Source organism: Bombus pyrosoma, unplaced genomic scaffold (genome assembly GCF_014825855.1).
Source record: "Bombus pyrosoma isolate SC7728 unplaced genomic scaffold, ASM1482585v1 HiC_scaffold_4727, whole genome shotgun sequence".
Lineage (NCBI taxonomy): Eukaryota > Metazoa > Arthropoda > Insecta > Hymenoptera > Apidae > Bombus > Bombus pyrosoma.
This window is the reverse complement of record NW_025219987.1, coordinates 625899-639622: the sequence shown is the minus strand read 5'-3', so window position 1 is coordinate 639622 and position 13724 is coordinate 625899. Positions and strand designations below refer to the sequence as shown.

General features: G+C 50.6%; 2 protein-coding genes across 2 annotated transcripts; both read right to left on the bottom strand.

Annotated features, from left to right (window-relative positions):
- Positions 1-4820: 4820 nt before the first annotated feature.
- On the bottom strand, positions 4821-5630 carry LOC122577541. The gene is made up of 2 exons (XM_043748868.1): positions 5509-5630; positions 4821-5421 (listed from the first exon to the last, which is right to left on the bottom strand). The coding sequence occupies exons 1-2, from the start codon at positions 5628-5630 to the stop codon at positions 4821-4823; spliced, it is 723 nt and encodes a 240-aa protein (XP_043604803.1).
- A 240-nt stretch (positions 5631-5870) lies between these two features.
- Positions 5871-6335, bottom strand: LOC122577562. The gene has a single exon (XM_043748887.1). The coding sequence runs from the start codon at positions 6333-6335 to the stop codon at positions 5871-5873; it is 465 nt and encodes a 154-aa protein (XP_043604822.1).
- Between the last annotated feature and the right edge of the window lie 7389 nt (positions 6336-13724).

The following is a 13724-nucleotide window of genomic DNA, read 5'->3' as shown; positions in this document are numbered from 1 at the left end:
GCGTTCGTTACACCCAACGGACAATATGAGTAAATAACGATGCCGTTCGGATTGAGAAATGCACCGCCCGTTTTTCAGAAGGCTATTCTCAATGCCTTAGGCGACCTCGCGTATTCGTACGTTCTTGTTTACTTGGACGACGTTCTAGTTGTTGCCGATTCGATAGATCAAGCTCTAGAGAGATTGGACGCCGTACTAGATACCCTCGTAAGAGCCGGATTCTCCTTTAACTTTGCTAAATGTTCTTTTCTGAAGACGTCGGTACTCTATTTGAAGTACGTAATTCATGACGGAGAAGTTCGTCCCAATCCGGGTAAAATACGCGCCTTGAGTTCTTTACCTGCATCAACGACCGTCACACAGCTTAGGCAATTCATAGGTTTAACCTCCTACTTCCGAAAATTCGTTCCTAAACTTTCACAGGTAATGAAACTCCTGTATGTACTTACCTCCGGCAACAAAAACATAACTTGGACAGATAGACATGAAAAAATAAGGCAAAAGGTAATCTCCATACTGACTAACGCGCCGGTGTTAATGATATTCGATCACAGCTATCCGATAGAACCACATACCGACGCTAGTTCGGAGGGATATGGGGCTATTTTAATACATAAGGTTAAAGGTAAAAATAGAGTAGTAGAATATTACAGCAAAAGAACTAGCCCTGCGGAATCTAGGTACCATTCCTATGAACTAGAGACGTTAGCAGTTGTAAACGCCGTCAAACATTTTCGCCATTATCTGCATGGACGAGAATTTCTTGTCGTCACCGATTGTAATTCCTTGAAGGCATCCAGTATAAAGTACATTTAAATGACAGAGTTCAAAGGTGGTGGGCTTACAAACTTTTATCTTTGACATTATGTGTCAAGAAGGTAAACGAATGGCCCACGTAAATTTCTTTTCGCGGAACCCCGTAGACTTGTATCACCGTACGATCAACAACATCGTAGAGAAGGAAATTAATCTGACCGAAATCTTCGAAGATTGGCTGTTAGCGGAACAACGTCGCGATCCTCAAATCTCAGAAATTGCCAATAAATTACAAAACGACGAGCTCGCAGAAGACGTCGCGAATACGTACGAATTACGATCCGGTACTCTTTACCGTAAGATACAACGAAAAGGCAGAACCCTCTGCCTGCCCATTGTTCCGACAGGCTTTAGATGGTCCGTCATTAACCATGTGCATCAGTCAATTATGCACTTGGGTTAGGATAAAACACTCGAGAAACTGTATGAGTATTACTGGTTCGAAGGAAGTACGTTCGTAAATTCGTAGAGAACTGTCATGCTTGTCAGGTTTCGAAGGCTAGTTCAGGTAAAATACAAGCTGAATTACATCCTATACCCAAGACTAGCATACCCTGGCATACAGTACACATGGACATAACGGGCAAACTAAGCGGTAAAAGTGACTCTAAAGAATATGTCATTGTTTTAGTCGACGCCTTCACGAAATTCGTATACCTGCATCATACCCGTAAGATAGATTCCCTTAACACCATCAAAGCACTTAAGTCCGCTATATTTGTGTTCGGCAGCCCCTGCCGAATAATAGCGGATCAAGGAAGATGCTTTATGGGTAAAGAATTCCAAGAGTACTGCGAAAGTAAACAAATTAAAGTACACTTGATAGCGACCGCTGCTAGTAGAGCTAATGGGCAGGTAGAGCGTATTATGAGCACATTAAAAACATGTTTACAATAGCAGAAACGACCGGGCGGCCGTGGCAAGACGCGATCGGGATACAGCTGGCGTTGAATTGCACCACCAACCGCGTGACTAAATCGAGTCCGTTAGAGCTATTAATCGGTAGGGCAGCAAGACCATATGACTTGTTGTTATCCGATAATATCGAAGAAAAGGAAATAGATATCTCCAGTGTAAGACGACAAGCGATAGAAAATATGGAAGTTAGTTACAAATACGATAAGGACAGATTCGATCAAACCAAAGCTAAAGTGGTTATATTTAATCTCGGTGACTTCGTATTGCGCAAGAACGAGGAAAGAAACCAAATTAAGTTAGACCCAAAATTTAAGAGCCCATTTGTAATAGCAGAGATTTTGGAAGGAGATAGGTATATTTTAAAAACCTTAGACGGCAAACGGTAATATAAAGACTGCTGGGTTGGACGTCTGCGGTGATGACGACGACCGTGATAATAACGATGTGAGTACACCGATCTCAGAGGATCATTAACACTATGTTAAATGCTGTGGTCATAGTAATACACCCAGTGTAGCGTCCGGCGCTTTCGTACTACGCCTAGTGTGACGTCTGGCGCTTTCGTAATACAACCAGTGTAATAGTGCGATCCAACAAACTGAGATTCATCCGTGTGCGAAATCGAAAATGATCTGTCGTGTCATTGCTGTCTGACCGGTGATTCACAGAATGCAACTAGCACCCTGAATACTAATCGCAACGTTCCTAATTTTTGTTTTCTTGTACTCTGTTATTCGAGCATTCGATCGAGGTTTCTGTTGTTGAACTGAACATTTGGGTTATTGGGACGTTTAGTTAACTTGCAGATAACGTTACTTGTATCGAGTCTCATGTTGGGAAAACCCAATATTTTAGTTACACCCGAGGACGTGTGATAGTCAGGATGGCCGTGTCGGAGATGGGAGGACACCAGAGCCTTCCTTTGGAACTTTGGGGAAATCCCGTAATAGTGTAATCTAGATTCTACCATAACCGTAATTAACCAATTGTCATTCAATCCGATCGTATTTATTCAAGACCTGTGATAGTGACCTTGGACTCGAGACGACAACCAGTCGCTGAGCGTAGCCGCGGTCAAGGGATAAACGTTTACCTAAACATAGAGTAACCATATAGCTCTCCTTCAAAAAATATAGCAGCGGCACAAGACAGTGAACACTCCAACGGATCCTGTCCTGTGGCTCGCTACACAAAGACAGCATTCTCTGGACAAGATGATGGCCAGATGTCGATACATCTTCACAGTATATTACCGGCTAGCCGACGGACCCGCTATAAATCTTAGAATTTATTTAGCTGAGGTTCTTCAAAGTGACAAATAGTCTTAGTTTTAGCAGCACCTAAATCTGTCACCTACTGCGGGAAGATACAAGAAATCTTCTTTTCTCACGTACAATGATGTTTTCGCTAGCAACTCTCTCTCTCTCTCTCTCTCTCTCTCTCTCTCGAGGGTGGTTAGCATCCTTTTCTAACCACCGATATGGAAATTGACCAATTAACAGCAACGTCAATTTCCCTCACCTTCCGAACCAAGGCATCGCTCCACGGATCCGATGACCTCGTGCCCTTAGACAAATCCCATCATAGTTTTCCTCTGTAGCATCATCGTGACGGAAAGTCATTTCTGCTTGCGACTTTATTAACGAAAAGGAATAACGTCTTCGCGATGTGTTAACCAAGAGTCGGACTTAGATTTTGTGAGAGCATACACCTATTATCCCGTTGACCGCGGATTCGTTATCGAACCTTAGGCCATTGTCACCAGTGTCTAATCAACGCGGTTACTTATTAACTCTGTAAAACCCATACTTGTGTTAATAAACGTCACTTCGATTGTATAAGAAAGATGTATAGTTCCAGCGAAGAATCATTGTGTGCCCAATACCTTTCTTCCGATGACGACTCGGGCTCTTATTACGATGACGAACCGACATATATATTTATGTTTCTTTTATTTTTCTGGCAAAATTAAATTTAAACTAAAAAAAATTTTTTTTGAGTAATTGTATATTATTTATTATTTATTTAATATATATTTGTCTTGTCTTATACATATTTAATATATATTTAATATAATTTATTAATCAATTTCAAGGCAAATATTAGTTATAAGTCCCTACGAGGGGGTACCTCGGAAGTATGGGCCTCGTTTTCGAGATTCCACAGATTGTTAGCAGCATGCCGGTTTTAAACGGTCGTGTTGTGGTCCTTGGTGAATCATGGTTGCTCGAGGGCAGGGATGACTTCCGTCTCGTCTGGCCAAGTCGCACTCCTACCTCCTCGTGGTGCCGCCGGTAACATGTGCGTCGTTTTGGCGTGGACCTAACCTAAACTTTTTTTAAGTGGGGCAATCCTTGTGGACACCCCGTCGTCCTCTGGGAGGTGACGGGGTAGTATCTAACTCAACTCTAATCAGACTAAAATCTCCACGGTGGATCCTGACGTTTGGCAGAAGTGCCATGGGGTCTCCTTCGAAATACTACGGGGGCTCTCCTTCGTCTTCTCCATGCTCTTAAGGGAGGCATCCTTGACTGAATTGGGCCGCTAGGGGGGCCACACCCCCTAACACGTTCCCTGGACCGTCGTGCAAGTCCGAGGGGGGCCAGACCCTCCTTGGCGCGACGGCTCCTTTAACGCACCTAGGGCGGCGGTGCTGCAACCCTGCGGCGTGTCGAATCTCTTCGGTGCTCCATCGTGAGCATGACATGCTCGCAGTAGGGGCACATGGGGATGAGCACCGGATACCCCCTCAGCATGGCCTCTACGACCGCCTCGGGGGCCAATATCTCGTCGATGGCGAACCGCAAGATAGGGCGCGGTTCTTCTCACACTGCACAAAACTTCAGCGTGTGTTGCGCCGTGCCTTCCTTCTCCTCCTCCTCGCAGTGGTGACAGATGGAGGTCACCTCCCGCCGAATCCTGAGCAAGTACCGGCCGAATACTCAGTGGCCGGCGAGCATCTGCGTCGTCCTGGTCCTTCAGGTCAGCGGGACTCCGCCACGGTCCCTCCAATCTTCCTAGTGGGGAAGGACTGCACGAACGGCCCGGTGTGGCCGCACAGCATCTTACTCGAGCAGCTGAGAGCGCTACCGCTCCCAGGTCTCCAGCTTCGCCTCCTCCCGGACGTCTAGGGCCGACCAGCTGGCGAACGGCGCCGCCGTACGACCGTCCGAACCCAGGCCCCTCCGGTGTTCATACACCCGACGGAGCGCGAGGGCCCGCAACTCAAACGGAAGGGACGCCGCCAGCACGGTCGCCGATGCGCAGGATATGGTCCTGTATCCTCTCACTATGCGGATGGTGGTCGTCCTGAGCAACCTCCTCAGCAAGACCAAGCTGCGACCACTCGCCATCAAGTCTTCGGCCCATACAGGAGCCTTGTAAAGGACTCGAGACCTAACCACCCCCTCGTAGAGTCGGCGAACTCCAACGCCTGCTCCGCCGATGTTCGGTAGTAAGCCGCATAAGGCGTTGGCTGCGGCTGTCATCCTCGGAAACAGGAGCTTGAAATGCGGCCCGTATGTCCATCGGCTGTCGATGGTGAGACCCAGGTATTTCATCTGGCATCTCACTGGGACTTCTTCTCCGTTGATGTTCACAAATAGTCCAGGAGGAGTGGTTCCTCTACGGTGGTGAACGGAGAACCACAAGGCCTCGGACTTAGCTGGCGACACGCTCAAGCCGAGCCTCCGGATAGCGCGTACTGCGCATGCTCAGAGCCTCGTTCCATCAACGTCCCCCGGCCAGGACCAAGGTGTCGTAGGCGTAGCACACCATGCCTGTGCTCGGGAGCATAGGACATTAAAGGTCCGAGTCGTAGGCCGTGATCCACAGGATGGGTCCCAATACTGAAGCCTGTGGAACACCACGCTCGGCCGGCCTTCTCTCTTCACCATTCTTACCAGTGTACGCATCTGTCTCTCAGATACGCCCGAATGATACGAACGAGATGCGACGGCATCTCAAAGTGTTCCAGGGCCTCCATTATCCTGTCCCAGGATAAGGCGTTGAAGGCGTTCGTGACGTCCCAGAAGACTGCCAACGCCACCCCTTCTTAGGAAGCCATGGCCTCCCCCATGGACCTCACTCGCTTCACTGCGTCCACCGTCGAACGGCGTCGGTGAAAGCCATACAGGCTATCGTGCCATCCAGGCACACGCTCCGACATATGGTCCTCCAGACGGGCGGCGATCACTCTCTCGAACACCTTGCCCACCTCGTCGAGAAGGCACACCGGCCTGTACGGGGACGGAGAGTCCAACGGACGACCTTTCTTCCGCAGTAGGACTAATCTCGCCGTACGCCATGTCCGGGGGTAGACGCCCTCCTTCAGGCAAATGCCGCAGTCGGAGAGCCAAGGTGTCGATCGACTCCGCCCAAACTCGGCCTGGGATTCCGTCCGGACCCGGTGCAACGTAGCGGGGTGCAATCCTCTTCGCGGCTTCGAAGAGCTCTTCCTCGGTGACTCGTAGCTCTTCGTTCCACTGCGTCGTCGTCGTCGTCGTCGTTGTCGTCCCGTCGGAGGAGGAGAAGGATAACGCGTCGCTGTCCTGCCGTGGGAACAGAGTCCCGATGACGTTGCCGAGCAACACCAGATCCATGTTTTCGGTCAGCGGGGGGGAGCGAAGTTCGCAGCTCCTTCTTCACTATGCGATAGGGCCTCCTCCACGGATCGGATTCGACCGATTCTATCAACTCCGCCCAGGACCGGGCTTTCGCGACGCGGCCTTAAGAATCTTCTGCGGGCCCAAACGCAGCTTGATCGCATCTCCGCGATCTCCGGTGTCCACCAGTGCACGCAGCGGTCGCGTCTACCGCCCGGGACGGAGCGCGGCATCGAGGCGTCGCACGCCGCGCTCATGTATCTTCGGAGCTTCTCCGCCTCCTCGTCGATGCTTCCCAGTGTAGTGGTCCTCCGTGCGTCCCAGCTCCAGGCGGAGACGGTGACCGTCGCCCGCAGCATCTCCTTGTCCCTTTTCTTGAGACGTCATCTTGGCGGCGGGCGGGAACGGTTAGCTCCTCGTCGGGCACCGCGATCACACGTGGCCTCGAGGGCCACCTCCATCATTATGTAGAGGTGGTCGGACAGAGTCTCCATCCTATCAGCCACTCTCCAGCCGTGGATCTTCCGGAACAGCTCGGATGTTGCCCGAGTGACGTCGACGACGGATGATCCTCTCCACGCCACGCAGGTGCTGGCCGAACCCCTGTTTGCCAGTAGAAGCCCGAGTCCCGCGGTCCAATCTGTCAGCATCCTACCACGAGTGCCTGTCCTGGCGTTTCCCCATTGCTAGGAGTGGGCGTTAAAGTCCCCGAGGACGAGTACCTGGCGGGGAAGGCATCTTCCGACGCATCCGACCCCGTCCAGGAAGACCCCGAACGCGGCCACGCCGCTGTTAGGGGAGACGCAGACACCCGCTGCCGCTATTTCGTTCCATTCGATCGCGACGTAGCCGCTGCCGCGATCCAGCAAGACGCCGGGGGCGCTCAGCGCTGGCGTCCACGTTATGGCCGTCGATCCATCTAGATCCCCGATCCAGTTGGGGACGTCGGGGACACGATACGGCTCGGCCACTACCGCGAGTGCGATCCTGTTCTTCCGGATAGTCTGGAGGAGCAGGTCTTGCGCCCGTCTGGATTTTCCGATGTTGCATTGGAGAAGGCGCTTGAATCTACTGGACCAACACCATGGCCTCCCCCCGGCCACGGTACTCCCTTGATTTCCGCTGCTGCTGCTGGTGATGGTGGCGGCTGGCTGGCGGGCGGGTCGCCTTCTCTTGACTCTCGGGGGAGCTCATGCCGCACCGCCCATCCTGTAGCCGGCGGGTGTCCCGAGCGACTCGCCCAGAGGGCACTTAGCTGCAGAGGCGGGACAGCCTCTGGCACGGTGTCCGCTCCTGCCGCAACTGTAGCAAGATTTCCTCGGTCCACGGTGGACGTGCAGGTTGCCTGCACGTGTCCCAGCTCCAGGCACTTGAAGCACTGCAGGGGCCTCTTCGGGATGGCTACGATCCTCGCGATGGACCAGCCCAGGGCGACTTTCCCTGCCTGGGCTAGTCTCCGGGCTCCGGCCACACATGCACTTGATCCACGCCGATCCGAGCCCGCCTCTGGAGGTGCCGATCTCTCCGACTTGCACCTCCGCGCTGCCGCATCCCGCCGCGAGGCCAGTTCTTGACGCAAGTCTTCCTTGTCCATTGATCTGTCGATGCCGAGCATCCTCAGCTCTGCCATATTCGTGGGAGCCATGACTCTTACCGTAGTCGGGTCCAGCAGCCCGGCCAGGTGAGTCGCAAGCAGGGACGCCTTCTCCCTGTTCTTGTCCCCACGGACCCTTATTATAATGGCGCCCGTCACTGCCTTCTTCATGTCGACGGCCTGCACGCCGACCTCGCCAAGGGCGATGGTCCGCCTGGCCGTCCATAGTACGTCGGCGTATGACATCTTTGCTTCCTCGTTCAGCGTTAGTGTCACCGTGGATGGCGACGCTCGATTTCGGCGCGCCTGTCGTCCTTGTTGTTCGCGGTTGTTGGACTCCGCTTCCCGGTGCCGCTACGGTCGCCCGGTTCTTCGCCCCTTCTCCAGAGGCGGCTGTCCTCTTCTTGTTCTTATTACATCCTCTTCGTTCGACCACCCTCCACTCGCCACCCTCTTGCTCCTTCGGGAGCGCGTTGTTGTTGCTGCAGTAGGCTCCCAAGTCGCTCCTCGATGGTCTTTAGTATGGAGGGTCCGAACTCCTCGAATCTCCTCTCCAAGGCATCGAGACGCGCGCTCTCGTTCGCAGCCTCCCGCGGAGGACGGCCAGACTCCGAAGCCGGGCCGCTGCACAGCGGGCATTCGAGAGCGCACGCAGCTCTTCTTGACAGTTCTCTTGAGAGCTGCACTTTCCTCCTCCAGCGCGGACAGTCTTGCCTCCACGAGCCTCGTAGCCGCGATGTTGCTGCTGCCCGCTGGTCCCGTCCTCCTCGGGGCTTCGTTCTTCCATGCGGGGGTAATATAACTCGCCGCGTCCATCAAGGTCTTGACGTACGTCTCCTTGAGCTTGGACGATGTCGTCGTAACCCGCATTATCTCGGAGACGTGTCTCGTCAGCTCGGCGCTGACGTCCGCAGACGAGCTCGTCCTTACTTGGATCGCCAATTCCTCGGAAACGTCCGGGGTTGTGGACATTACCTTCCTTTTCCTTCCCCTGGACGCCGTCGAGGCCAGCGATGAGCGCGACGCGAACAAAGCTGCCGACTCTTCGTCGTCGGACCTCGCTCGCGTCCGCAGTCCTCCTGCCATCGATGACATGGCATCGGCTACCATGGCCGAAGCGAGAAAAATACTGTCCGACCTGTTCGTGGTTTTCTGCGAACCTCTTGTTGTTCTCCTTGGAGGCTCCCTGTCCTCCTCGGTTGTATCCATCCTGCTGCACGTCGCCTCGCCAGGCGCAGAAACTCGTCGGGTGCCTGGGAGTCCACCCTCGAACGGCCGTGGTCGTGAAATGACAACGCAGTGGGGCACCACTTGACTACCCACAACTGCGCCGGTACTGACGTCTCCCTCCCCTGCACCGTAAATGTACTTCTGTTTAGTGACCAAATCCCCGGACAAGGCCGGTGCAGTGTGACAGGGAGCCCTACCAGAAGGTGAGGTGAGTGGTCTTGGCAGATATGGGCCCACCAACTTCTCCGAAATTCTCCGCACCGAATCAGCGAACTGACAGGTGCTAAAGGTACGTCCCAGGGCGTACCTAACCCCAACCTAACCCCAACATAACCCTCGGACGCGGCGTCCATGTCTAAACAGAGTGCGGCGACGAAAGAGCGGAAGTCTAATTTTAACAATCGGTGCCGATTCAACGGGTTTGAATGTGTTTTTAACCGTGAAGTTATGTACTACCATCATCGTCATAACAAAGAACCCCTTCCTTTGACGGTTTACGATGACGAAATGGCCTTACTGGGTTATGAATTATTACGGAGCAGAAAATTTAAATTTGCCAAGATGAGTAATAGTAAATTAACCTCGGACGCAGCGCCTCTTTGTCCCGGAGGCACTGTGGCGGATTTTTCCGCCTTTTAGGGGACTATGACTGATGACTCGGCTTTGTCCACGGACATGAGTGTAAGAATTACGGTGCCACTCGAAAAGAGAGAACATAGAAATGTGAAGCTTGCCCCATGAGCTTTGGGGTGCAAAGAGGGCTATCCGTCCACGAACGGCACGCGCACCCTGCCGCGAGGAATTTAAAAACGAGGGGAGCGAACCCCAAGATACTAATGAATGGACTCTAGATGAGGTAACTCTCCTGAAGGAGCTCGGGGAAATCTACAAAGATCACAGATATCCTAATAAAGAAATAAGCAAGATCCTCACAAGCAAAACTATTGACCAAATCAAGTATCAAAGAAGGAAGCTAAAATTAGCTAGTGAGGATGTGAGCCATCAGGAGGTTACCTAGGAGACAGAGGGAGGGTGCGATCCCGTTGATTCAGGCAATGCGTGTCTTGAAGAGCATGGAGTTTGCGGGAATAGTAACGAATCAATCCAAGAATGGAGACTCCGAATTGATAATGCGATAATGACGCCAACCGAGGTGCCTCCTGTGTTAAGGGAGGTTCATGGTCGGTTGTTAGATGTTTGAGTCGTGTACAAAGGGTTTAGGGAAGGCCTTATTGATAGAATAAATACCTTTATTTGCACGTCACCGTATGGAGCTATTAACGAATTAAACGACGAGAAAAAAGAGGAGCCTAAAAATAAGTTTATAAGAAATAGTCGGAATAATAATAAAAATAGAAATAGGAATTCCAGGAAGCGATACTCCTACGTACGTTGCCAGGAGTTATTCCATGAATGTCCTAAGAGGTTGGCCGACGTTGTTGTCAATAACGATCGGTCATATCTGGAACCAGCCAGGCAACCACCTGAGGCCGCAGAAGTGAGGATACTCTATGAGGATTTGTGGGGTCATACAGGACCTTCAATTGCCCCAATCCCAGAAAGTAGAGCCTCTGAGCTGTTCTTAAATGAGATGTTCCCGCGGATAATTGCTGAGGATGTGGCGGAGAGAATTAGCAGAATGAGGGGAAAGGCTGCGGCAGGACCAGATGGATTCCAAAAAGTACATCTAATGATTCCTGGCCTGCCTGTAGTTTGGGCAAAATTGTTTAACATCTTGTGCTGCAGTTCAGATCTTCCCTCCGTATGGAAGGGAAATAGAACTACGTTAATAGCAAAGATAAATAAGCCTAGCAGCCTGGTCGAGAATTGGAGGCCTATAACTATAGGCCCCATTCTTGGCCGCATTTTCTCTTCCATCTTCGACGGGAGGATCAGGAGGGGTATTGTGTTGGATCTAAGGCACAAAGGTTTTACATCCGAAAGTGGATGTAAAATCAACATAGACCTGCTAAATGCTTCCCTAAGCTATAGTAAGAGAAATAAAGGGGGATATTCACAATTGTGGATATCTCCAAAGCTTTTGACACAGTACCCCACTCGGCGCTAAAACATTACCTGACGAGGAAGGGTGTGTCGACCCCTATAATCGACTTAGTCTACAATATGTATGATGGAAACAAAACGCAAATAAAATCTAAAGGAAACACAGGGGTCGAGATCAGGATACTTACAGGAGCAGGGTGACCCTTTGTCGCCGCTGCTATTTAATTTATGCTTGAAACCGCTACTGAAAACGATTGTAGAGCAAACCAGTGGCATTAACGCCAGTGATTCAAGAAAAGTACCTGTCCTGGCTTTTGTCGATGACGTCGTTTAACTTGGTGCGGACGAGAGGGAAGCACAACACCAAGTGGACGTGCTCCACGAATATCTGAATGGCCTGGGTATGACCATCTCTAGGGATAAGAGCCAAACGTTCCAGGTTATTGCTAAAAAAGACACCTGGTTCGTTAGAGAACCAACGATCAGACTCGGAGAGAAAAACATCCCAACAGTTGATCCCGATGAGGCCTTCAGGTATTTAGGCGCCAAGATGGGGTCTTGGAAGGGCGTCCACTGTAGCATTATAGTGCACGAGATTCTGAGCGTGGTGAGAAGAGTTAGAGAGCTCTCTCTCAAGCCATGCCAGAAGATCTGTATAGAACTGTATTGGCACGGGCTGACAAGAAGATATACGTCGCTTGTAGAAGATGTCGAGCCCAGTCCGAGACCCTTGGACATATATTAGGGCTGTGCCAATACACCAAAGGCCTAAGGATAAAGAGGCACGACGAGGTGAAGTCAATCCTCGCCGATAATTTGAGAAAATGCAACGAAATATTTGCCGACCCTACTTTGTGAGGAAGGGGGACCTCGTAGTCAAAAACGGGGAAAGGGTTCTCGTGATCGACGTAACTGTCCGTTACGAGAATAAGGATTACCTCTCGAGATCAGAAAAGGGAAAGGTCGACAAATACCTACCTTGTCTGAATTATCTTAAAGAAAAGTTTAATATAGGTGGAGGTGAGGTTTTACCCGTGGGCTTGGGCAGCAGATGCGCTATAATGCTCAATATGTAAATAATCCTCAAGCTAATGGGTATCACAAATCGGGATATTAAAACAATAATCATGAATGTTTTGCGCTGCTCCATTGAGATATGCAATATGTTCTTAGATGGGTAATGGAGTGACCCAGGTTTGAATTATCTGTTATTTATATCTGTTATACATTATTTATTTATACTTTTGATTCAAATGAATTGCACATATGAACTTAATTTATTCATTATTTATTAATTTGTTTTAAAGTGTCGTCTATTTATTTATTAACTGTTTGCTGTAAATAGATCATCAATTTCGAGGGAAGTGTTAGTTATTAGTCCCTACGAGAGGGTACCTCGGACGTCTGGGCCTCACTTTAGTGGGTCGACAGAAAGGTAGCTAAATGCCTCGTCATCGAATTAGTGATGCACATGAATGGATTAAAGAGATTCCCTCTGTCCCTATCTACTTTCCACAGGGAGAACTTGCTTATGTGAGTCTATGGGGGCTAGCAAACCCACGTTCCCACAGCCAGGGAGGACCGTCGGGGCAAGCATCCCGCTTACGTGAGTCCTCTATGTACACCGCAGGGAAAGTCGTCGGGAGTGTAAGACTTTTATGTAAGTGTTACGCCACGTGGCTTTCCAGAGGTCGTTACTCCTAACCGTCGCTCGTGGCATCGCAGTGTCGCGAGCGAGCCGTCACGGTCAGCCCGACAAATAAACAATGTAACGGTCAACAACAAACAGAGCGAGTTCCAAACAAAAAAAGGAAAAAAAAGTCGGTTCGTTCCGTTATTTTGAATACACTAATCAGGTGACACGCGTGATCATGGCGTGATCGGTGCGTGACCCGAGCATGGAGGGGATCGTCTCCCACGTAAGACAAAGGGCCCATCGAAGGGCAATCAGTATCGATCAAGGATCCAAACGAAATACACTAACGTCTCCAACGAATTACAAACACATTGTAAAGTCGAGTCGAATCATCATTATCCTGTAGTTTATATATATATTGTCAAATATATAATTTTGTTAATTCTGTTAATTCAGTGTTAATCTCAACTAACCACCTCTGTCATCTTAACAGACACAGAGGAACGACTAATTCGCGGCGTCGATTTTCTGAATCGTAGCGAGAATTTACGCCTCCCGCTGACGCGCTTTCCTCGCGATCGCGTCTCTCCGCGAACGGTCGTAACAGTAAGATTACACTCTCTCTACGCGGCCTAGGGTAGTATCGCACCCACGATCCTGATGCCAAGGGTGAGACTGTCGGGATAAGTTCCCGGATACTTTGTACCTTGAGTACGCTTACGTGAGTCTCATCTGGGTCTGCCGAGCACGGTTAGCAGATCGCCTGCCGGCAGTGACGTGGCTGTACATCCACACGATAGTCTCACCAATGACTAAGGATGGTATCACGAGGGTCGAGTGTAAGCCCGGAAGGAGTAACGTCTCCTCAGTTCAGCCAATTATGAGTTTGGACTTATAGTGGCAGTGGTTGATGGCCGAGATG

Bases quoted from the DNA above. Each gene is read 5' to 3' on its own strand.
- LOC122577541 (XM_043748868.1), bottom strand. From the start codon at position 5,630: ATGGTGAAGAGAGAAGGCCGGCCGAGCGTGGTGTTCCACAGGCTTCAG. The intron at 5,422-5,508 runs GTGTGCTACGCC...CGCTATCCGGAG, and splicing joins TGCTCCCGAGCACAGGCATG to GCTCGGCTTGAGCGTGTCGC.
- LOC122577562 (XM_043748887.1), bottom strand. From the start codon at position 6,335: ATGGATCTGGTGTTGCTCGGCAACGTCATCGGGACTCTGTTCCCACGG.